This window comes from Mandrillus leucophaeus, unplaced genomic scaffold (assembly GCF_000951045.1).
Source record: "Mandrillus leucophaeus isolate KB7577 unplaced genomic scaffold, Mleu.le_1.0 Scaffold226, whole genome shotgun sequence".
Lineage (NCBI taxonomy): Eukaryota > Metazoa > Chordata > Mammalia > Primates > Cercopithecidae > Mandrillus > Mandrillus leucophaeus.
The window spans coordinates 3,173,210-3,199,784 of record NW_012102321.1 but is presented as its reverse complement, the minus strand read 5'-3'; the positions used below and the strand labels follow the sequence as shown (position 1 = coordinate 3,199,784).

General features: G+C 40.3%; 1 protein-coding gene across 1 annotated transcript in view; it reads right to left on the bottom strand.

Moving 5' to 3' along the window:
• PAPPA2 (pappalysin 2) overlaps positions 1-26,575 on the bottom strand; it is a 303,742-nt gene that overhangs the window by 70,386 nt on the left and 206,781 nt on the right. Inside the window, exons 15-17 of the mRNA XM_011981444.1 lie at positions 18,791-18,962; positions 14,796-14,973; positions 13,399-13,612 (exon numbers count right to left, since the gene is read on the bottom strand). Of these exons, the coding sequence (XP_011836834.1) occupies positions 13,399-13,612; positions 14,796-14,973; positions 18,791-18,962 (564 nt within the window). The remainder of the gene's footprint in view (positions 1-13,398; positions 13,613-14,795; positions 14,974-18,790; positions 18,963-26,575) is intronic.

Here is a 26,575-nt window from a genome sequence, read left to right as displayed (position 1 = left end):
CATGGTGAAACCCCATCTCTACTAAAATTACAAAAATTAGCCAGGCGAGGTGGCAAGCGCCTGCACTCCCAGCTATTTGGTAGGCTGAGGCAGAAGAATTGCTTGAACCTGGGAGGCGGAGATTGCAGTGAGCCGAGATCGCACCACTGCACTCCAGCCTGGTAGACAGAGTGAGACTCTGTCTCAAAAAAAAAAAAAAAAAAAAGACAATCATCTGCAAGCTAGGAAGGTACCCTCGCCAGATAAGGGATCTGCCAGCACCTTGGACTTCTCAAGTTCCGGACCTGTGAGAAACAAATGCATGTTGTTTAAGCCACCCATCTATGGTGTTCTGTTGCAGCAGCTCAAACTGACTGAGACACAGCAATGGATGGACTGATTTCCAGTGCCTCTACATTGCTTCTAGTTTGGTGATGTTGAGGAGTGACCTTTGACACCTTTAAAATCATGAATGAAAAAACTGGTTTATTCACAATGATCCTTTGTGTATGGCTTATGCATCAGGAACCAAACGACTCCTTGAAGTCATGAAGTGAATAGATTGCATTTGAAAGAATGATAGCATTGGATACTAGATAAACAGGCCCTTACCAGGACAGAGATTCCAAAACATCTCTGATAGCCCATGCCAAGCACCCTCCATGTAAAACATTCTACTCGCTATCAGCCAAAACATCTCATTTGTAGACAGGAAATCACATTAGTAACCATGAAGTGATTTACCCGCACACAGCAATTCATAGATTTCAAAGTTCTCAATTCATAATATAACATTCTGATCATGAGATCAATGATTTCCAACTTACATGTGTAGACCAATCCCATCAGAATTATGTAGAAGCCACTTTAAAAAATCTAGATTGCTAGGCTTAGTGCATTAAACCTCCTGAGAGTGGCCCAGGACTCCGTATCTTTAAACTTGTCAGAAGTTTTTATGTGCAGCCAGGTTGGCAAACTACTAAAATTCACGCTACTTTCTCATGCTAATAAGGTGTAGAAACCAGAGAGGAAGATCATCCATCTCACAGCCCTGTGACTGTTCCATTTGGTCTTTGCTAAGCATCCAGCCTTTTGGCTAGGGTTGTTAGTTGAGAGTTCTTGCTCTGTGATTTCTTCCTTACTCTGTAAATGGTATCATGAGGAGTTGGGGTTGGGGGAAGGTTTGTATTTATTTTCCCTCTAACTTCTCTAGACAAATCAGCACAATTTCCAAGTTAGAAGGTGCTTTTTCCAATTTCGAGAACTTATGGTATCCTCCTAGTGCTGAAAACCCAGCTGTGCTCTTTCTGCTTCTTACATCATTGCCAGAAATAAAGATCTTGTAATCAAAAGTTGGCTGAAAGTTTGATTGATGTCACTTGAGGCACACATAGTCTACCCCATCCTTCTATCACCACTGTAAGGTTTTCAAGAGCAACATTTATTTTCCATTGGAGAAAATAAAAGAATGATTTGTTGAGTCCCAGAGAATTATCATGTCTTTGCCGATCAAGGGCACCTGGTGTCTCCAGTGGGTACTCCCTTAAGAATAATAACAACAACAGAAAAACAACAACATGTAGAGCACTTAAGTGCTAACTATTGTATAGAAAAATATACATCTATACTATTTTGTCCTCAAACACACTTTGTGTGATAGGGACTACTATTGTTTAGATTCTTGATTCCATCACTCCACATATTAGCCTCCTCAACCATCCCCAGCTCAGTAAATGATACCATCGGCTGCCCTGTTGCTCAAACTTGGAACTTAGAAGCCATCACTGATTCTATTCTTCCTCTCAATCTTACCTTTTTGCTCACTCCATCTGCTTTCTTCTAACCTGTCAACAAGTCCTGCTCCATCTCCCAGGTATTTCTGAAAATTGTCTCTACACTTCAGCATTACCACAAACATTAACACAAGCCACCATCTCTCACTTCCTAACTGAACACTCTACTTCTCCTCTGGATCCCTTCCCAGCCAGTCAGCGAACACCAGTCAGAGGGAACTTTCAAAAAAATAAATTTCCCTGTGTAGAACATTTCCATTGCTTCTGTTAGGAGGAAAAATGAAATCCAAAGTTCTTTCTTCAGTCTACAAGGTCCTGTGTGTTCTGGCCCCAATTTTGCCAACCTTATTCAATGCCACATTCACCTTCCTTAATGCACTTCACCGACACTGGACTTAGAATCCCAAGCACAACCCATGACATTTCCAGCCACAAGAGTTGATGCCATTCTCTCGAGTCGTGATGCTTTTCTTTTTTTTAATCTTCTCCTGACTGGCTCCTTCTCTTTCTTCCTATCTAAGCATAATTCTTACCACCCCAGACCATCCTTATTTTGCCCCTCTAACTTTTTCTTTTTTAATCAAAGCATCTTTTTTTCTTTCATAGGATGCATACCCTGAATTATTTTGTATATTGGTTTTACTTGCTTATCATCAGCTCCCACCATGGAAAAGAGCTTGGTGAGGGCAAAGCATTATTTGCTATGATATTCCCAGTGCACAGCACAATGCCTGGTACATAATAGCTGTCAATAAATATTGGTTCAATGAATGTATAGATGTTGATTTTATAGATGAGGTAGGATTTAGAAACATAAAATAACTTGCCTGGGGTTCTCTAACTGGTTGATGGCACAGCAGAGATGTGCACTATGATGAGTCTCATGCCAATGCCTGTATTATAATATGGAAGCACTCATGTTTCCACCAATGGAGCTACAGATAAATTACCTCTCCTCATTTAGTGAGTTTGTGCTGAGGATCCCCAAATCCTATCATTTAGAATATCCCTAAAAAGAAGATATAAGGGAAAGAGGCAATTGCATGATTTCCATTATATGAATTAGAAAACTAAAGCATTAATTTGTTGCGTTTTGTCTGATACATGGTCAGTTTTTGAACTGAAGTTAGAAAGCCTTTTCACTCAGAATACGGTTAAACCTCTTACTACACACAGTGTGGTACCTAAAGTAGCAATATTAGAATCACCAGGGAGCTTGTTAGAAATAAATCTCAGGATCCACTTCAGACTGACTCAACAAGAATGTGCATTTTTAAAAGACCCCCAAATAATTCCTATGCATATTAAAGATTGAGAAATAGTGATCTAGACCAATTTAAAAGACACGGTTCTCTACTTAGCCCCAAACAGAACCATCAGCACTTCCAAAGCCCATGCCAGTTTTCCTCTAACAAATTGCGGGCCTGGTTTCCCAAACCAATTTCCTAAATATGGAGTAAGTGGACTTCAGACACGGTAAGTCTGCAGCCCGTCATAGTTATCATGCACTCTCTAATACCAGATCTCCTGATGTCCTATTCTAGCCCTTTCTACAAGATGAGAAATAGTATCAGCAGGACCATCCAACAAGACATACTGGATTTGGCCTTCTTCTCTGACAAAGAAAAAAAAAAAGCCCCTTACAAAGCTCTCCTCACATGTAAAATAGAGCCTCTCTGAAAAAAATGAGCCACCTGCTAACTCGTAAAAGTGTGTAGACTATTTTACTTCCATGTCCCACCCCTCACTTTTATCTTTGGACTTTCTTCTGCTAATTCTTATGTCTCCAGATTGGCAGGTACAATCATGCCTGGTCCCTAGGTTTGAACACCTAAACCCAAGTTTGGGGCCCCTTCTCCATTTTCCATTGCTGATGTCTTAATCATCTACATCTCCTTTCCTAGTCTCGCTCACTTCAAGTTCAACAACTCCCACTTCATCTCTTTTCATGAGTTTCTTCCATTCTCCATGCAGCCAACAGGTTTTTCTACCAAATATGCCCAGGTTACACCCCAAACTAAAAACAACATTTAATAGGAACCTCTTTCTTTCACCGTTCAATTACTTGTCCATTTACACATTCATTCAACAAATACTTATTGAGCACCAAGGATATGCCTATTTATTATATTAGGTCTTGCAGTTGTAAAAACAAATATAAATATTATAATAGGGTTGGAATACTGACCTGAGAGAGGCACCAACACTGCCTGCAGGCATGAAGAATATCAGCAAAGGAAGACTTTGAGTGGGTTCACCAGGTAGAGAAGCGGAGGAGGATATGCCAGGCAGAGGGAACAGTGCAGGTGAGAACCCAGAGATTTTAAAAAGTCTTAGCCAAAAGTGTAAATGGAGAAATGGAGGAAATATGCATATTCCCTCTACCTCTCCTTCCCTCCCTCTCTTTTCTACCTATTGTTGGGGAGGGTCAGGGCAGGGGAAGAGCCTGAGGGAAGTCCACTGGAACAAAATTCTGGCAGAAAAGAGCAATACACTGTATACACTCAACTTCAGGGGACAGGTGATCTCATTTGTAAGAACTCCTTTGTCATCTTCACAAAGTTTTTAGCACAAGAATTCCTCCAGGTATTGTTATATTTCTGTTCCTGATCAGTATGACTCACAGACAGGCATGATCAAAAGTGCTCACAGGTATATACACACACTCACACCCTCACTTGGGAAGTAACCACTGCAGATCACTGTTGCTCCTTGAGAAAGCAATGTTATTTGCATGGTCCCTTATCTGGAAGCCACAGCAATGATAAGACCCTAGTCTGCTAAAGTGTTATCAGAACCTCTAAAAAGGTGTGGTATACCTAAGGACCTGGAATACACACAGGTGGATCCTGCATTGGCCATACTCCTGACATTACATTCCTTGATGTGGGCTGGAAGAAAAAGAGCTGATTACCATTTTCCTTGCCCTGACTGAAAAGGGAGAATTGGAAGTCACGGTGGCTTCAGCAGGCCTTTAGTGGCTGCACTGGGAGATTCTCATCAGGAAGAACATGTGGCAGAGTGGCTGAAAGCAGGTGCTCTGGAATCAGGAGATGTTAGAGCTCTAGCCTTGGTGCTTAATAAATCTCTAACTTTAAAAAAAATCACGTAAACTCCATTATTCTCAGTTTTCCTCGCTGGAAAATAGGGATAGTCATACATTCTCCACAGGGTCATAAGTAGATTATGTGAGGTAGTATATTTAAAGCATGCAGTTCAATGAATGGCACATGACTACGATCAACAAGCAGCAGAAATTACTAGCTATGCCTGATGATCAGAAGATCTGCTCAGCCACACTCCTCTCTCTGTCTCTGTCTCTGTCTCTGTCCCTCTCTCTCTCTCTCTCTCTCTCTCTCTCTGTGTGTGTGTGTGTGTGTGGGTGTGTGTGCGTGTGTGATGAGTATGGAATGTTAACATTCTGCTCATTTTCTCCACCCTACTTAATTCTTCATATTTCTGTCCCACCCAGAATCCCTCAGGAGACAGTTTATGAATCAGTTTGACCTGGCCTGACCCCATCACTAGAGAGCAAAAGCAAAACCACAACCAAAATGTTCACTCAATGGGCTGAAGAAAGTGTGAGCCAGAGACACAGGAGGAGTAGGACAAACGAAGACCAGAAAGAACAGCAGGGGGTGAAGTTATGGGTTGAATAAAGTCCTACTGGTTTATATATAACAATTAAGCTCTTACTCAGGTTTCTAAAAATTTACTCTGATTAATAGATATTAGTAGTCAATATAAAACAGCAAGTTTTACAATATGATGCTCTCTAGTTTGGGGTTGAAGTTAACAGGTAAATTTACGAATTCAACAAGGGCTGAGTTTGAAGTGAGAGCATGCATGCCGGTCACCAGGCCCCTTGAAGCCTGCAGTCAAGATCTGGTCTGCAGCTAGGTGTGTATATGAGTGGCCAAGGCTTGGGGCAGAGATTCAATCACTGTGAAGCCAAAAGAGGCTTTAATAAATTAGCCTAAAGCTCACATTATCCTACAATGGCAAGATATTTGAGGATTCCAAGGATAAATTTTGAATGTATTTACTATAAACACTAATTATAAAGCCAGGCAAGGTCTTATTGGAAAGAAAACACATTTCTATTTCTCACAGTTACATGAGTGCACATAGAGATTAATGTGTGTTCTTTCCTTGAGCAATCATAGATAGAACATGTGTATACACGTGTGTAGGTTTAGCACCTATTCACCTATGTATAGGCACATCGCTATGACGCAGAGCTTAACAATTAGGTAGATTACTTTTATAATTTTTTAAAAGCTATGAATCCAGGATACTTAATGAGTTTTATCTTGCCTTATCTGCACAGTTTTCAGTTGATTAACCAAGTCTTTCTTTCCCTTCCTAGGATAGGATAAAGTCAGTTTGAATCTTCCAGAGTTTCAAGCTATGGTTCAAAAAGATCAAGAGCCTAAAAATCTGGGTAATGTCTCCAGGACATGCCCTTGCCCTTCTCCTTCCAGACCAGCCTGACTTTATTTGCTTATCCTAATTTTTTAAATTATGACCAGATCTATCTTGCTGATTACGTGGTTTCTTTTTCTCCCTCTTTCCCCCATTTTCCTTGATCTACTTGAAGCCACTGTAGTACTTGGTCACTTCTTGAGTTGTCAGCAGGAAGATATAAAGCAGACAGAGAGTGTACTAATTGGGGGAGAATAGTACATTTTTAAAAATTTAGTAAACTTTCTATTTTGGTGTGTGTTTTCTTTTATAGGCAAGGGAAATGCACTTTTTCCACTGGTAATTGAAGACCTGTACCTCTGACCTCGAATGCCAATTCCAGTCTTCCTGGACTCTGTGCTATTTTTTTTTTTAATTTCTTTTGTTTTGTTTTGTTTTTAGCATAGGAACCAACCACAGATGGGAGACAATGGCCACTGATAAAAATGTAGCTGAGTATACTCCATGTTAAAGACGAAATTTCCCTATTGCACCAGAAGGATAGCCCAAACGGCAACAGTCATTTTGTAAGAGCCATTAACCTGGTAGAAATTATGATGGTGTTGATGATGATGGTAATGGTAATGATAATGATAATGATGATGGTGATGATCATAAACAGCAGCAGTGTTGATGAACTGAAGCATAATATGACCAAAAATTTCGCTCAGTTCTTTGCATCTATTATCTCATTTATTCCTTACAAAAAGTGAGTACACCTATTATTTCTATCCTGTAAATCAGAATAATGATGTTCAGTACAGATCAGTAACTTGCTCAAGGTCAAAAAGCTAATAAATAGTGGAGTTGAGATTCAAATTTAGATCTCAATAATGCCAGATCCTGTATAATTAACCACTAAATGAGGAGATAAATCTTGGACTAAGAAAATCCTTCTTAGCCATTTGACTAAATTACCTTCTTTAGAAGTTTTAGGGATGTGTTTAATTCTAAAACTTAATTCTAGAAATTCTAAAAAGTTTTCCGAATATTCCAACTTCAAGGGAGAACTATATCCAGTTTTCTTGGATGTGAATGGATAACAATGAACCAAAACCCATCAAGAAGGAGAGAACAAAACCTTGGCTCCTCATGCAGACCAAAAGTTATTCAGGTATTATTCTAACAGTGCCCTAAGTGCTGTCTACTAAGTCCATGTCTGTGCAACAGTTGTGTTTTAATATATCACTGCTTTTTTTTCTGATGGTAATAAATTGTTATGTATCTACCACTTCTTGCAATGATGTTTTACCAAAGGGTTGGCTCTTCTCATTGTGGAGATAGAAAATAAAATAGAAATGTTTGGGGCTAGAAATCACTCAATTATTTCCGCTTATTTTACGAATGCAGGAAAGGGCTGAGAGAAATGAAGTGATTTGCTGAAACAAAAAGCCTTTGTAGCCAATAGCACAGTTTCTGGAGTCAGAATGGTTTTCATCCTAATGTTACCATTTATTGGCTGAGTGATCATGGGCAGGCTACTTAACCACACTGAGTCTCAGCTTCCTCATCTATAATAGGGGATAATAATAATATATTAAAATAATATAATTACTATATCAAATTATATACTATTACATAATAATATATTTTACTATACTATTATTTTGTTAATGATAAAATGTATTACTGTTATGACAAATTATGGCGTATTGTGAACAAAATACCTAGCATATATAGCACATAGTGACAAATCATCATCACCATAGTCATCCTCATCAATACCCAACAGAACAGAGCCCAGGCTTTAAGCTTTTTAACACTGCCACACCAATCTTTCTATGTGTGTGGAAACGAGTCAAATATACACACCCAGCTCCAGTCCATCTCAGGTTCTCCCCCAAGTTAGGTCAGACAAGGTTTCACTAAAGGCATTCACCAACCAAACATTTGTTAAATAATAAATAGTCACAATGTGAGGCCTGTTAATTTCAGCCTTGACTTTCATTTGTGTTTATAGAACTTAAACAGATTTACGTACTTTGGAAAAGTTGATGCTGTGGGCAACCCTCAGAAAGGATGGATGTTTACAATTACCCAAAAGAAGATCTGACACTACAGCACCGCACAGATGGCATCTTGATGAGTGACTTATAGAAACAAAGATTGTCTAACTAAAGTTGGAAGGTTTGAATCATTTAGAAGTTAAATTAATTATGGGCTCTAATGACGTTAACCTAACCTTCACACATAAAGATAACACATAATGAGAAAAAGGTAACCATGGAAGTGAAAGATAAGGGAGAACATAATATGGTCATAATGATAAAATATAAGTCAATCACACTTACTTTAGCTTCCCAGGAAATCAGGTTAATGAAACAGCTAAGGAGTGATTAACGATGATGTGTATGTGGAAGTAAATTGCATTGGAGAAAAAAGAAAGGGTCTTAAAGGAGAGTTTGTGCATATTCTACAATGTGACAAGGAAAGAACTCCTGAAACTACATATACTTTACAACCTCCTTGGAGTTACAATTTTGCTTACATTTTCTCTATTACCCTCAAAAATAAAAAAGTCTCAAAGAGACGTGTTAAAATCTATCATGCAAAAGTGCTGCTACAAAAATTTTAAATAGAGAAGCCTTATTCTGGATCTCTCAGGAAAGTCAAAATTTCATAACTGATGTTAATCTAACAGGAACAAAAGTTTGACTAGACCAGTGCTTCTTGACCTTGGCTGTACATGGTAGCAACTTGGGGAACTTTGGAAGATACAGATGTCTGGACCCCACCCCCAGAGATTCTGATGTAATTGGTTTGGGGTGTGACCTGGACATTAGGATTTTTAAAATCTCCCTGGGTGATTCTCATGAGCAGCCAAGTATGAGAAGCATCTTTCTGGTGAGCTTGTTGAGAGGTAATCCTTTTTCTGTTACCGTTAACTTGCATAGAGTGGCACTAATCAGGCATAAATGTCTGTTGAATAAATAAAATTAAAACTGTCTTTGAAGAATGACCATTCTTTCTATGTCGTTGAGATAATTGCTAGAAAAAAAAATACTACATATATATGTTTAAAGTTCTCATTCACTCTAAAGCATTTGAAACAGGGATCTCTATTACCTCGTAAGAAAAACCTCTCCTCTTCTTCACTATTTTTAGCATCAACTTTCACATCAAAATTCTCTCATAAGTTTGCATATAAATGCAGTGCTTTTACCCATTTAGAAAGTATTGAATACCTACCAGTAAATAACTAGTCATTGGGCACAAGATGCTAAGCGAAATATTCATGGTCTATTTGCCAATAGAGATGAGTAACCAGATCATTTGTAATCAGTGAGATAAGTGATATCATCAGAGAAATTTGGTGTACAATGGCAGCCTATGAGAGGAGGCCTACAGTCTGGGGAGACCTGGTAAACTTCCTGGACAACGTCACACCTACACTAAAAATAAGAGAGTAAGAGTTAGTCAAACAAAAGGTTACTGTCAGGGAGAGCTCTGGGAAGAAGGAATTCCATGTCTGAAGGCCCCGACTGCCATGGCTTCCATGAAGATATAAAAGAACTCCAGTAGTATTAGAGCCTATGCTAAGAAGGTTGTGTAAGAGCTGAAGGGAAGTGTTCTGCAGGGAAGATAGTCAGCAGTGAGGCTGGAGAAGTAAGCAAGGCCCTGCTAGATCGTGCAGGCACTGAAACTATCTTAATATTCAACTTTTTGCCCTTAAATAAAGTGGCAGGTAGGCTGGTCATTCATTTTCATGTGGGGAAATAACAAAACTGGATTTGAGGTTTTTGAAGGCCATTTTTGCTGCAAAGTGGTGAATATATTGAAGGGAAAAGGACTGGAGACAGAAAGATCAGTTCAGAGGTGAAAAATGATAATAGTCTATTATAGAGACTCGACAGCAGGGATGGAGAGAAACAAGTATATCTGAGTCAGTAAGATAATGACAGAGTTGATAACTGATTTGAGAGAAGGTAAAGGGCACTGAAGAGTCTCAGGTGATGTGCAGGCACCCGGTTCAACCAGCTCCACAGAACACAAAAAGATATGCATGTTTGAAAGGAATTATAATAGGCTCTGTTTTGCATAGTTAAGAGTTCAAGATGTAGACAGGATATCCAAGTGGCAACATCATAGGCAGTTGGTCTTATGGGCCTTATGGCCCTTAAGGGAAGATACTATATTGGCAGGTATGAATTTAGGAACCATCAGCATGCAGATGGTAACTGAGGCTACAGGGTAATGAGCATCATGCCTGACAAGTTGGAAAAGAGAACTCAGACAAACATCAACTTTAAAGAAATGGGCAGAGGAATAAAAGCAGAAAAGGAAATCAAGGGTGGAGAGACAGGAAGAAGGAACATGAATCAGGGAGCAAGATGGAAGAGAATCAAGGAAGAAGAGTTTCAAGAAGGAAGGTGTGGCCAACAACTCTATAACAAAGATCCTGACTCCATTTTTTGAGGTTGGACTGCCCAGGTCTTATTTATGTGTCTGTCTTTATTCCTAACCCAGAGACTGGCACAGAGCATGCAGGGGATGAATATGTCATCTGTGACGTCCCTGGGTAGAATGAGACAAAGCTGGAACCGGGATATCAGAGGAAGTCAAATCCAGCACTTATCATTCTTTTGTCTTGAAACCATGGACTTGAGAAGAAGCAGAAGGGGAATGTATTTGGCTGATATTTTAGTAATTGTTTTCTTCTTTTAAAAAAAGATGAACAAAAAGTAATATCTGGCATAGCACATGTTTTGAACTTCAAAGTTTGTAAAATGTTTTCACAACATTGCCCGACATTCAGCCTCAAAACAACATTGTTGGATATAAATAGTTACTACTTCCCACATTATAGATGCAAAAACTGAGATACATGGACGTTGAGTATTTTGCTCAGGGTCATGCAAACAAGTTGCAAATATAACCCTCAAACAAATTTTTTTACTACACTGTACAGTAGCATAAAATTATCATGTGCCCATTCTCTCTGGAATGATTTCCCTTCTGCTTTTCTCAATTTCTTCTCTTTGTGCTTGCATGTCCTAGAAAGAAGTTGAGGGCCTCATTTGTACAATGCTGGGCTTTTTCCACATGCAAGGAACAAGGCTGACATAGTTCACTGAGTAAACATGAGCAGCAAGTGGCAGTGATTTATGCTAGACTTGCAAACTTCTGATTACCAATCCGCCACCTGCTATGTAAACAGGTGTAAACTAAGATTTAATCAGCTTACATAACATGGTAAATAATTTAATCTTTCCTCAGCATGGTGCTTGTGAATGTCAACGTTTAAGCCCAAACTGATGCTGACATTGTGATGCAAGCATCTACTTTCTCAGTCAGAAAAGCTGTGTCCAAAAATGTCCCTCAAACCCAGAACTCCACCCAGAGTTCTGGGTGGAGGCCTCGTTTTTTCCCAACATAAAGCTGAGACATGGCCCAGAAAACTGGTGATGATCTTGCTGTCTTTAATTCCTCCCGGTCCTGAGACATTTCTCTGGCCCCTGGTCATTTATTCTTCATGGTACTATTCTGCAGATATCTGAGGTGGCTGCTGGTGTGTGAAAAAAGAGGCAAGACTAGAGAGAAAAAAAGCAAGAAAACAGCAGCCTTCAGGGTAATTGTAGTAACGTTTTCACTTGAAGATTACCTGGGTACTCACTGCCTATGCAAATTGCCTCTAGATGCTATGAAAATCACATGCAAATATGCTCTTGGTTGTCAAAAACTGTTTACTGCATCTGCTAGAGACCACTGAACCAAGGAGTGTTGCCTCCTATGAATTTTTCATCAGTATTGTTTATGTTCTAATCAGCCTGGCCCTTCCCTCTGGTGGAAAGGGCAGGGTATGGGCTTGCTCTTCCCCTCCCACTTATGAACCTGGGCCTTTTCTAGAGTGGAAGGCCCTGGGAGAGGCCATTGCTCTATTGGCCAAATGTTAACATGGTTGAGAGATCAACTAGAGAAAGGGTAAATGGGAGTCAGATAGCTTCCTGATTTTTTTTTCTGTCCCTTTAGACCATCCTAGCTTACAAGCAAAGGTTGTATGCCCCGGCACCACTGGTAATACCATGGCTAGGATTTTGTTAGTTCAAAAACAAAATCTTAAAAGAATACATATTGACAGGCTTTGAACTAATGTAGCTAGGTAAGTGCTAGGTAAGAAACAGATTTGGTTTCTCCTGTAGCTACATAATTTATGGTAGAGAAAGAATAGCTACTATTTCCTAAATGCAAGGAGTTTCTTTCCCTGAAAGTTTTTTGTTCACTCAGAAAAAGTTTCTTTTATTGAGTAATTGGCACAAGCCAGGCACTGGGCTGGATATTGAGTTAACCTTGAGTTGGATATTGAGTTGAAGGTTGAATTATCTTTCAACTCAATACTGATGAAAGCATTATTCTAAACTTAAAAGGATAAGAAGGAGACCTAGAAGAAAGGAAGGAGACCAAGACCCAAGGAGTTAAGTAACTTGCCTGAGGTTACTCAGCTGATAAAGGGGAGATGAGGATTTGAACCCCAAGATGACTCTAGTGGAAGCCCTTCCTCTCAAATTACATTAAAAAGTTCTTGTTCTTTCAGATCCCCCATGACATTGGAAGAAAAGTGTTTCTGGCCACAGGTCTAGGAGTGCACATACTTAAAATTCAGGAAGGAGAAAGCAGAAAGACATAATAACAATATTAATAGCCAGTTGAGTTTTATATTTTTAAAGTAAATATACTGAATTTTATGTTTTATTCATATCATTCATTTAGTTCCTACATCAGCCCTAACTGGTAGATATTTTTTTTTGTTATCATCATCCCCTTTTTATAGAAAGAAAACTGAGGCAGAGAAAGGAATTTTCCCAATATCCACAGCTCATAAGGGTCTGCACTGGGGACCAGGCCAGGCCTGCAGTTGTAAACTGGACTGACGAGTATAGGCCGACACAGAGTTGGATTCAGGTGACACATACAACACTTGGGATGCTGCTAACTCCTACTTTCAGGGAAAGCGATCATTAGGGCAGAAATTATTTTAAAAAGTACCCAAGTGAGACTGTGGGATCTTCTATGGGACAGAATACATTTACAGAAAGCACAGCAGGTCACCTACCTGTCGTGACTGGAGAATATAGTCCTGCAGGTAAAGAGAGATCGTACAGAAAAACAAACATAACAAGCAGCGAGGTAGGTAACTCCAAAGACCAGGAACAATTCAACTTACTTCCTGACTTTACCCTCTGCACTTTCTGCCACATAGTACCCTGGTTTGCATTCATATTTGCAGATGGTGCCCACGTCATGGTTGTCCTGGAGGCAGTGAGGCAGGAGCAAGTTGGCATTCAGAATAACAGGGGGAGCATCACACTCCAACTTGCAGTAGACTTCAGGGAGAGACCAGAGACCATCTTCAAGACATGTCAGCCATGGGCTCAGTCCTGACTCCAAGAGAGAGAAGCACAAGATGCTTAGAACAGAGAGCCCAGAAAGATAATCATAGCAGATGAAATAAAAACCTCTCAACTTACTGGTGTCTTTCAAAAGTCACATTATTCTTTCTTGAGTAGCATCTCAAAAATCCCATGTCAAATATTTGTCCTACATCTTTTTACTTATAGAGCATCCAGTGTGATGCTCTTACATAAAACAGAGGTCAGATAAATATTTCCTGACCCAAATGAAAGAAGGGCTACCAACTAAATCATTACTTCTTTTCCTACCTACAAATAATAAAAAATATAGCAGTGATGGTATCATGGAAAGCATTAAAATAATAATAGATGACACTTTTATAGTGCTTATTATATGCCAGGCACTGTTCTAAGCATTTTACATGTATTAACTTGTGTAAACTTCAAACCTCAAACAACCCTATGAAATAGATCCTATTATTATCTCCTATTATGCAGATGAGGAAATTGGGGATTGGTAACTTGCCCGAATTAGTAAGGGGCAGAATCAGGGTTTGAACAGAGGCAGTTTGGATGCAGAGTTCTGTATTTAAACACTATACTATATGCCTTAGTACGATTCATGGTTTCTCCAAATGCAATCCATGAACTACTCACCATAGCATCATTATCTCACCCCAGACTCACTAAGCAAGAATCTCTTGGAAAAGGTTCAGGAATCTGCAATTATAGCAAGCCTCCTGAGTCATTATTAAGCACACCAAAGTCTGAGAAGCCATCAGTTAGAGCAGGCTCCACCCCATCTTTATCTCTAACCAGCACTAAAGCCAGGGACAAAGTCACACATTACTCAAAGGATGGTTGTTAAATATTAAATTTTAAAATGTACACAATAGACTGTATCTTGATTATGAATATTATCAGGACAACCATTCTAGTAGGCTTGCCTCTGGGGTACACATCATCAAATAAAAATAGAGGAAAGTCTAAGATTCCTTCATTCATGAGAACCTGAGCCAGTGCATCCTTTCAAGTAGTTGGGGACAAAGAGTGGTGTTGCCCTTTGGGACTTTTCCGGAGTTATCAGAAGATGGTGACACAGTGGAGCAAATGGGAAAGGTGTTGGCGTGATGAAAAGAGTCCCAAACTACCCTCAAGAGTGAGGGATGGAAGAGAACTTGCATACAGTTCCTGGTTGACCAGACAATACCTTGCAGCTTGGCTGGTGGGACACAAGAGATTGAGCAGCGTTTCAGAAAGTCGGTTCCCTCTGAGCAGGAGAAGTTTGCATAGTTCACCAAAGACAGGTCGGGAACACCACAGTCCACGGGAAGGCAGCTCACATTCTGGTCCCAGTGCCCAGAAGAACATGTGAGCAGAATTTCCTTCTAGAAACAGAGAAATTGCTTCTGTCAAAGTCACAATAAAAGGCTTATGAGAGTAGTTTCCAGGCTTTAGAAGAGTCTTGGTGATTATCTGTCTAAACATTTAAAACAGGACAAATTATTTTGCCTTTCTCCCTCCTCAGGCCTCATTGTTTTAATATACATTCTTACAATACTCAGTGTGATGCTGATAAAAGAAGGCTGCTAGTGCCAGAGAATCATGACATGGCAAGACTCCTTCAGGCCATCTCTGTTGTCTGCTTTCTAGTTGCTCCTCCAGACCTGTTCTCAACTCTTCTCCGCCCTGCTCTGGTCCAGAGAAACTGACCCCAGTGGATTTCATGCCTCTGACTTGTACTTGCATTCAGATCCAGGACACAGTGTCAGGAGCCTGGAGAGGGAGAGGGGAAGAGGGAGGCCAGGGTGCTGATTCTCCCCACTCTCTCCCAAGGGTCACTGCAGATTGGCTATATCTTCTGGAAGCCTGCTCCACATAGTTTCTGCTCCTTTTTCCTGTGATTCTGCACTCCTAAGGTAAACCTTTCAGGCCTAGGGGTGATAACTGAGCCCTTTCACCTGGGATACTGCACCATCTCCTTGTGATTTTCCTATATCCTGCCTACACATTTATGAGTGGTCTCTTGATTAAATTCTCTCAAATTGCCCACTTTTGAGTATGTCATCTGTCTCCTGCTGGCATTCTTATTAATAAGCCAACTGATAATGCTACTGAAAATAATTACCTCCACTGGGAATGGTGCTGAGAGTTAATGCATACAAGGCATCTTCCAAACCTTGTAGTTAAATGTGAGAGATTCTAGCCATTTCCTAGGGCCTGCCATTTCAGTAAGGCAGCCCTAGAGCACACTGCTACTAATTCAATGAAGACATATTTATTGAGCACCTAGAAGGGCCAGGTCCTGTCCTAAACAAGATATCTTCCAGGAACTAAAAATCGACCAGGCAAGCAAATCTCATGTTGAAACAATTATTCAAAAACATGTGAAGGAGGAAGAATAGAAAGGAGAAAAAGAGGGAGGAAGGCAGAAAAGAAAGTAAAGAAGGAAATGTTAAGAGCTACATTTTTGTTTGTTATATCCTATCCCCTTCTGTAATGGTTAGAAAGAATGCCATATAAAGACTGCAAACCATAAAACAGAAGTAGAAAACTGAGATCAAGAAGAAAGAAAACATAAATATGCAACAATAAAGCCATATTGTATAATGCATGCTCCTGTATGATGGTACAACAGGAGCTGGAGGAGGAACTGCCATCCTCAGCCAGGGAGGACAGCATGTAGAAGTTCCACAGAAGAGGTAATACAGGATTGGCCTTTGAAAAATGATCAGGACTTCCCAGCAGTACATGGGGAGGTGGGAGAAGAAGGTGTCTAGGGTGGGGGGAATGTAACAAGCTAGGACCTGGAGACCTAGAAGCTTATCACTTGTTTGAAAAACGCACAGCCAACATTCTAGCTACTGGATTATCAAAGGTCAAAGGCAGAAAGGGGAGTTTATATGGCTGAGTCAACCATCCTGCCAAGAAATCACAGTGGCACCAAAGCCACAGGTAAAATGACTGCTTAAGGCACCTGTCACCCCCGACACCAACTCCTGGCTAGCTGCTCCTTCCTGGTTCCCAATGTTTCCCTGTTGCTTGCCAGAAGGACCCAATTCAAAGCCAGACACATTTTTCTGTTTAGTTTCGGTTCTTGTGTCAACATAAAGCAATATCCCCACTGTCTTGTGATCATGAGCAGGGATTGTATAATTTCCTTCATGGAGCCAGCCTCAGGTGACAGCACGTTTGGTCAGCTGGAGAGTGCCGTTGCTGACTGCGCCAAGTGGTTGGCAAACGGCGAGCTCCCACCCTTCTCCCAGCCCAGATGCTGCCCCTCACTCACTTAACAGAGCATGCAAGTCTGGCTCTAACTACAACGAGCCACTATCACTTAAAGAATGCCTCTCCAGACTGGGGGCAGTGGCTGACATCTGTAATCCCAGCACTTTGGGAGGGCGAGGTGGGCAGATCACAAGGTCGGCAGATGGAGACCATTCTGGCTAACACAGAATGAAACCAAATACAAAAATTAGCCGGGCATGGTGGCATTCACCTGTAGTCCCAGCTACTCAGGAGGCTGAGGCAGGAGAATCACTTGAACCTGGGAGGTGGAGATTGGGAGGTTGCAGTGAGCTGAGATAGTGCCACTGCACTGCAGCCTGGGCAACTGGGTGACAGAGCAAGACTCTGTCTCAAAACAAACAAACAAGCAAACAAAGAATGTCTCTCAAAATCTGCATATATTGCATATATTGCCTAGTGCTTCTCCTGTCTCTGTTAGGTATTGTCCATTTTGTTTTGAATTTGCTTCTAATTTTAATGCATTAAACATGTTGTCTTTTCTTCTCTCCCCTTCTTCACCTATCACATGAGTAGATTCAGTCCCTGCATTTTTTTCCAGTCTTTTTATTTCTTTTCTGGAGTGGACATTCCTTTGCCTGAGTTGAGATGGGTGAACAACAGCTAATAAGGGCTCTGCCATCCTGACTAAAGCATCACAGACCAAGAAGTTAGTGCCTCAAGGTATATTAAACCTGTTTCTCTCTAGGCAGAAACTAAGCCAGCTGAAGCCAAAGTGCATACCTTTAAATCCTGACATCTCTAAGCAAGTGAAATTCTCCCACAGGTCCCCAACCTGTTAAGCAATCAATTGGCACAAAATAAAAAAAAAAAATCAACTCTTGTAAGTCACTGATGTCTAGTTAACAGTTGTGTGTCCACTCTTTCCTTATGAGACCACATCTTTCTGGTTTTTTTTCCTCAAGCACCATCATCTCTTCCCTAGGGCATCCTTCTTCTATCTTATAATATGGTCATGTTTTCTAATGGCTGATATCATGTTTAAAATTTCTCTGTAGGGAATTGAACTCTCTAAAGGAAAGATGGAGAACAGAATTCTTAGTTGAGAATACATGATCATGCTCATAATACTGACAACGGTTAGAGTGCTATGTACCTATCATTTTGCTAAAAGCATTTACATTATTTCCAGTCATTATCATAACTCAATCAGATAAGCACTCTGTTCTAATCATTTTAAAATGTGAAAACAAGCTTAAAGAGATTAATTTGTTTTGCTTATTTTTTAATCCAAAGTTACACATCTTATATACAGTGGAGCCAAAATTTAATTCTGATCTGTCTCCTGAGCCATCCTGTTAATCTACATATTCTACTACCTCCAGACCAGCTTGAAATTCTGAAAATGGTGCTGTAGAAATTTGAAATGAAGCTTGTAGAAATTTGGAAAATTTGGCCAGAGTTAGAATCATGACAGAATCTCTGCCTCAGTAACAGCTTTAATGCTTCTGGGGAGAAAATCAGATTCTATTTCTTCAGTCTTTTTGTTGGAGGGTTGTTGCGGGGTGGGTGGACAGTGTGAACCACAGACATGCTGATTACAACTGATCTTTCCTGAAAATTACAGACAAGTCTGAACTTTGGCATTCTCATCTTAAAGGTAAAAGGAGGGAAAATAATTTCTGATAGAAAGACAAACAAGGGAGAAGAACAGAATAAGCACTCCCATTTACTGCCCACCTTAGGAGAAATTTAAAACCCACTTAATCAGCACTGTACATACTTTTATATACCTTGCATTTCTATTAAGCCATCCTTCTTTCTGCTTGTTAGAGCCCCCATGTTTTCCTTTCAAATGGCTAAAAACATCTGCTCTTTCCCTGTGGAGCCAGAGAGAAGAGCATGAATACCCCCCCTTCCCAGGAACTTGGTCCTGGTGATCATGATCTTTCCACTCACCTGCATGGGCCTGATGTACTGCCCACCGCTGGCCTGAAGGGCAAATCCCCTTTGACAAGTGATAGCACACTTCATGAGACCTGGGCCTATAGAGGTACAGTTCACCACATCGGCGTGATCAAGCAGCAATGACGGACAACTGTCCTGCTTCCCACAGGGCTGATGGACACAGCTAGGATGAGAGAAACAGAAGCATCTTAGGACTCGTTGAGAACCAGTAAGGAGCAGCGATGACTTTGCAGCTCCGTCTGGGAGGGCTCCTAAACCAGAGAGAACAATTTTCTCCAAAACCGATATTTAACTCATCCCCTTTTTGCTCTACTACCCAACACCATGCAGCAAATAATAAACATAAAAACTAACAGCTAACAAGTAACAGTTAGCTGAATTTCTATGGCTTTTTCTTCCAAAAGGATCAAATGGTGATGAAATGAGGTGGAGAACATATTCCGAGAGTTCTGCATGGTTCAGAAATGAACAGATCATGGGATGACACTCAAAATATTTAACAACCAGTACTGCTGGGTCCCAAGCAATTAGAACAAATCCAGAACAAAGCTCAGGAGTGAAATCTGAAGGCCCCTAGTTATATCAGGCATCAGTCTTTCAAATGTTTGATCACAAGGTGACACAGAAGGCCACATCTGAAGGGCCTAGGTTTCTGAGATGACAGAAAGGCAACACCAATTTACTGATTGGTATGGAAATACTTGGACAACTGCTAAAGCCATAGCAGCAGTACATACCACTGAAGAGTAGCACAGACTCAGCAGAAATGGAACCGGTTACTGGAAGAGGAAACTCACACATCTTGAATCCATGTCCCATGCTTAACTTATGCTAGATGCTTCCACAGACATCCTCTCAGCAGAGAACTGCTATCTTGGATTGCCAGGGCCAATCTAGACTCAGCCTGGACCATAACAGCAGCAAGAATACACTGGACAAAATGAGTGTCACCCTCTTGCCATGGCAGAACCATGGAGGTTAATAATAAGGGCATTAGCCTCAGGCTCTCTGGAACTGAATCCTGGACCCATCATTTACCACCTGTTTGATTTGGAGTGAGTTACTCATTCCCAAGTGTTTCAGCTTCTTCCCCTATAAGATGGGGATAATTATGGCAACCTCACAGAGTTGTTATTCCTCTACTGCTTCACTGCAGAAGGCCTCAGCGGTCTGTTTGCTGTTAGTCACCCCATTTTTTTGTTCTCCCATTTCAGTACCTTTGCTCAATTTGTTGAGATTTCTACAAGGCCTTCTGCTATGGTTTGGATATGGTTTGTTCCAAAAAACTCATGGTGAAATTTGATTCCCAATGTGGCAGTTTTGGTAGGTGGGGCCTAGTGGAAGGTATTTGGGTCATGAGAGCAGATCCCTCATGAATAGCTTAGTGTTGTTTTCATGGTGGTGACTGAATTAGTTCTCACTGGAATAGGTTAGTTCCCATGAGAGCAGGTTGTTATAAAGTCAGGGTGCCTCTCAAATTTTGCACCTTTGCATGTGTTTGCTTCTGCTATGTATGACACAACAAGAAAGCTGAGCAGATGCCAGCGTCATGCTTCTTGCACTTCCAAGACTATAGAACTATGAGCTAAATGAATCTCTTGTCTTTAAAAATTTCCCACAATCAGGCATTTGGTTACAGCAACACAAAATGAGCTAAGACACCCTCTTTCTCAGAGTCCCTTCAGATGCCCTCTTCCTTTGAACTTCCCAGTGAGATTTAAAAAGTAACTCACTTCTAGCATTTCTTTTGCTTTATGTGGTATTATAGTCATGTATGCATTTTCTCATTCTTTAATCAGTGAATTAACTTATTTATCCTTTTATTCACAAGGTAATTAGTATATGAGTGTCTCCTAAATGCTCAATGTCCCAACCAGATTATGGACATTTTGAGGAGGAAAACTGACTCTTACCCACTTTACATTAAACACATGACTTGCTGTAGTCGACACAATAAAAATTTGCCAAATTAAGATTGTTCATGTTATAGACAGCAAAGTCAGTCCTTGGCTATCAAAATGAGAAATTTGTTAAATGTTATAATGACAAATAGGGATCTGAAATATGAAAATATCATTAAACACTGATTCAACCATCTTTTTCCACTCATTCATTAATAAGCATTTACTGAGCACTTTCTGTTGGGAAGGCATTGATCTGAGTACCAGTGGTATAAGAACCATATTCTTAGGGAATACATAGTCTAGTATGGAAGACTAACAAGATATTTTCTTGCTCTTGATGTTGTTGTCCCTGGTGCTAATTATTAGCCCAAAAGATATGACTACTATGAATCTTGTCATCAGTAGTGTGCTCTGTTTACCCCTGAATTGTGTTAGTGGTCAACTATTCTATCAAAGATCTGGGCAATGATATGAGAAAGTAGAATAAACATCATTGAATATGCACCTACTACCTTGAAATAATTGAGTCTTGACTTAAAAAGCACTAGCCCCAAAAGGATGGATTCAAACTAAACATGCTAAAGTTGTTGACCCTGCTCTTATGGCCTTGGGATTTAAATTATATGCCAACGATACTCTCATTTCTTTTCTCTATGTTTATTATGTATAAGTTGGAAGAATTGGAGGTGATCGGTGTGAAGAAAATGTTTTCACAAGTTTAAGCCCTGGTTATTTCCTGTGATGATGAAGTATCCATTCTGAGACCTGATGAAGGAAGAAAAATATAAGGTGGGGGTTGTTAATGAGTCAGCCCCAATTCCCCAAATTCAATACTGATATGCAATGTAGGAAATACATTTTTGTCTCCAAATATTTACTTAATCTATCTGACAAGGAAGCTAAAATCTGACTATCCTTTATGAAATGTGATCAAGATGCTTCATTAGTGATGCTAAAGAACTCCAGTTCTCTAGATGCCACATGCCACGGATGTTCCAAATGTAATCTCTTCTTCAGCATGCTAAACAGGAAGTACTGGAAAACAGAGAGTCATTAATACTCTCGTCCACATCAGTTTATTGGAAAGAAGTTAGGGTGAAAAGAGCAAGTGCTGTTTTGAGTGACTTCGTCCAATTAATCCATGCCATCATTGAAGACAAATACATGTTGAGACAAGACACAAAACAAATGCTCTGAACGAGCCTCCCTCCATCAAAATGGGAACTACTATTGTTATGACTGCCAGTGTGAGAAGTCCATCCAGCAGGAGCAGCAAGGGAGGAAGAATGAGACAGGGGAGAATATGAGAGGGGAAAGTGGCATGAAATAAGACCAACACCAAAAAAAAAAAAAAAAAAGAAAAAGAAAAAAAGAAAAGAAAAGGACCAAACCCAGACCTGTTTATGAAGTGAGAAATGGTTTTAGGGCAGCTGCTGCAAATTCTTTCACTAGCTTATATTTCCATTTGCTTCCTTTTTAAGGAATTTGTTTTATGAGGACGGAGTTTGTCAGGTCGTTAGCTTCTGATGGCATCTGGTACCAATTGTAGACTTCTCTCCCTTGCACCCCAACCCCAAAAGCCCTTTTGGGTTTCTCTTCCACTACAAACACTGCTTCTCTGAGTGAGGTTGTTGTGTTCTCCATTATCGCACCCTCCCAGTACATTCTCCTCTCTACCTAATGCTACATAAGTACTAAAAGTAATTCATCTTAAAACTCAAAAGCTTTCCTCTTATGGTCTTTGGACAAACCTTACTGAAAGTGGCAGAAGTGAAGCCTTACAATGCCCCAGAGAAGTGGGAAGTTAGGTATTTATCTTGGTTTGACATACAAGGAAACTAAAGCTGTTTGGAGACTGGCTGGAGGCCACACAGCGAGTCAGAGGAAAATCCTCAGGCTGGATCTCAGAGCCCTCACTCTCAGGGCCAGCCTAGACCACCGGGCCATCTCCCGTGGGATGAGGTTGCTTTCCTGTTGCTTTCTTCCCAATTCAGGAGCTAGCAGCAGAGGCCAGAGTGAGCCAAGAAGCTTCTCAGCACGGCAGGCAAGAGAAAAACATAGCATATTTAATAGTCCCATAGTTTTGAGCAGTTCTCTTTTAAATAACAGTAAATCAAGTGATGATATTTGTCCAGCTGCCACTGTCTGCACGATGCCCTGCCCAGTGTGCATCCTCTTTTGGCAACACCCTCTCTCTTTCCATCTATGTTTCCAGCTCTTTCCCCACCCCATTACAATGTGTTCTCAGGTAAGAATATGATGTACCCAGTCAGATGTGATTCGCAGGTATTTCCATCTTAACAAGAGTCAGTGTTTTAAGCCAAATGATTTTTTCACAAGGGAGGTTTAAGTCAGTAAGTCTTTACAAATCATACTATGTGCATGACCACCTACACATAACCCTAGCTTTGCTCTTTACCTCTCCACTCTGATAAGCCTCTACTCTCTTTCTCCTGGTCTTCACTTCCAATGCCATTGTGTTATAAGGTTTTAAAACATGCTTTTGGTTGAGGAATTTCTGTTCAAAATGTATGTTAACCTTTGGCTATCGTCCTCTTGTACAGAACCTGCCTGTGGGCACCCAGGCACAATCCTAGCAATGCCCTGCAATAATGATGTGTGTTTTTCCCTTGCTAGTTGTATACGTGAATGATGCCTGTACTTGGGAAGCCTCTGTTGGCATACTCCCTTAAGAGTGGCCCTCTTATTCCACGAGGCAGGCTTTACCATAGCTGTGCATTAGACTCACTTAGGAAGCTTTTTAAAAAATTTACTCCTGCCCTATCCCCTGAAAATGTTGATTCTGTAGGCCTGCAGGGGGATTCCAGAATTTGATGTTTATAAGTTTCAAAGTGTTGATGCTCACTAGGAGTAAAGCTCAACCCCATAAAGATCTAGATATATGTAACCTGAAAGATATGTCAATAAATTCTATAGGCCAAGACTGACTCCAGAAGGAGACATTGGCCTCACTGCTTCATCATTATGTTTAATTATATTAAACTCAAATTACCACAAAGAAGCCACAAGGTAGATCAAAAGCATAAAACATATCCCCTGTTCTGAAGAAACTTTGAATACAGCTGAAGAGAAAAAAATAATTAAATCATGTGTTACTGGTTATAAATTCATGGCTATTTCTGAGAAAGTTTTATTATTGAATTTGATGTGACTTTAATGAATGAACGCAATTTGGAAAGGCAAGAGATGCCTGGAAAGTTTTCTCCAGTTCTTTACAGACAGAACAAAGGAAAAGCAGAAATCTCAAAACATGGATAAAAACATCATTTCCCCTAAAACTGTGAACTGAGGAAAATTTAGTGTGTGCAGATCTCTTAACTCCTGACTAACAACGTTAGATAATTCTATACTGAAAGGAGTCAACCTTTATATCGGAAGACAGACTTAGGGGCAGGTTCAGACTTAGGGGCAGGTTCCCAAAGTCTTCCTACATCTTTCAATAGTTAGCGAGGAACAGGGTAAGGTAGACACCAGAAAACAGACATCATTCTTTGCAGATAGAGTGGCCAGCCCCACCAACAAACTTTCCAAGAACTGTCCCCCAGAGAATGCCAAACCAGGCAGCTCTTTTAGTCGTCATTTTTTGAGACCATCACAGGGACATTGGCACAGCTTCCAACCCAAGTCCATATTTGCGGAGCTCAGTAGTTCCTAACAAATAGGCAAAGTCCTGTTATTCTGCCTACAGCTGCCCTGAAGCTTTGGTTCAGGGTTCCCCTGAGGGTCTGAGCCAACCTGAAAGAATTTCAGAAGGTTACAACAATACTTCAGAGTCGGTCAGAATCAGTACTAAAATCATTTTTTCTCCTATGTAAGAATGTGTGAAAGATTAAAGACCCCATTTCCTGATTGTGATGGAGGTGGGGGAGGGTGGGCATTTAACAACCATTTTAGAGGAACCAGAGCTCATTAAAATGGAAACAGATCTTAAAGAGAATTCAACTCAAATTTCTTGTATTAAATGAGAAAACTTAGCCCAAAAGAAATGATGCGATATTTCAGAACTTTCTGCAACACTAAGATTGTAATGTAACAACAAAGAAGCACTTAATTAAGTTTTAGCTCAGACTTAAAATCAGGGTGACATCAGCTCATAAACTTTTCTAAAGTCACTATCCACCCTCCCCCAGGCATTCATAAAAGTCTGATCACAACTTTTATCTAGCATCTAGCTTTGCTGAAGAGAAACTGGCATCTGTACCACACTTTTCAAGAAACAATACAGTGTGATGAAGAAAGTAGTAGACCAAGGCCACATGACTTGGGTTCTGGTCTTGGCTTGCCCCTGCTGGCCTCTAGGACCTTGGGCAAGTATCTTAACCATCCTGGCCTTCCATCTGCAAATTAGTAAAATGATGGGGTTGAACTGGCTTCTATCAAAGGGCCCTTCCAGCTTTAACATGGTATTGAGTTTCACAGATGAGGTGATGGTGGTATTGGGGTGGGAGTGCAGAAAACCCATGAACAGGCAGGATGTGGTAGAGAACTCAAGAAAGAGTTTCTCATAATCTTTCTTGCCCAGTGTATTTTTTTAGCGTAATGTCCCAACTTTTCAGTTGTTTAGTTAAACAAAATATTGTAATTCATTTATCCAAGAAGTACCACCCCTGACTAAATAGCAATCCCAGAGGTCTTTCTAGAAACAGCTCTTTGAAGGTTAAGTAGTAAAAGAGGATCAGATTTTTCTCTATTATTTTACTTCATTGTATTGATTCTTATGGAAATAAGAGGGTATGGGCTAAGAAGGAATACATGCTCTGAATTTGGCAGCAGATAGGAGTCGGATGTATAGAATGCACAGTGGACTGGATGAGACAGAGTCCTCATTTAATTTTCCCATCACCAACGGAAAACCAAATGTAACGACAATAACAGCATTCATCCTTAGATAGCTTTGCTATTTATCCAAACTAACAGAGAAAAAAAGTCTTGATTCTGACTCCCCATTCTGCTTCCTCCTCATCTGACTTCATCTCTGCTTTGTAGGACAGGAACCAGGTTAAATGTTAAATATATTTCCTTCTTGGGAGGACCAGTGCTGGTACTTTGAGGTGCTGAGAACCCTACTAACTGGGAAAATAAAATTAATTCAAGTTCTTCTCCTCTGAAGATTCTCATCTGAGGGAAACAGAGGAATCTCAGCAGTAATTCTGATTCTTCCTTCACATGATAGAAAAATGTTGAATTATTATGCCAAACCGACTTCTCCTTCCATTCCTATAACCTGGGAAAGTGGAAGTTTCTCTGCCCCTTTATTTAAGTCTCAGCACAGAGTTTGGCTCCTCAAAATAGATCTGTCAGGAAATGTCCATCTCTTCCTAGAATGTGACCTATTTGCAAGTTCAGAACTAGACTTGGAGGTCCCAGTGCTGGGCAAATTGCTTCACTCATTTTTGATTCTGGATATGGGCTTTGCCATGTTTGCCTGTAGATGGATTAAAGACTTAAATGTAAGACTTAAAACCATAAAAACCCTAGAAGAAAACCTAGGCAATACCACTCAGGACATAGGCATGGGCAAACATTTCATGAATAAAACACCAAAAGCAATGGCAACAAAAGTCAAAATAGACAAATGGGATCTAATTAAACTAAAGAGCTTCTGCACAGCAAAAGAAACTATCATCAGAGTGAACAGGCAACCTACAGAATGGGAGAAAATTTTTGCACTCTACCCATCTGACAAAGGGCTAATATCCAGAATCTACAAAGAACTTAAACAAATTTACAAGAAAAAAACAAACAACCCCATTAAAAGGTGGGCAAAGGATATGAACAGACACTTCTCAAAAGAAGACATTTATGCAGCCAACAGACATATGAAAAAATGCTCATCATCACTGGTCATCAG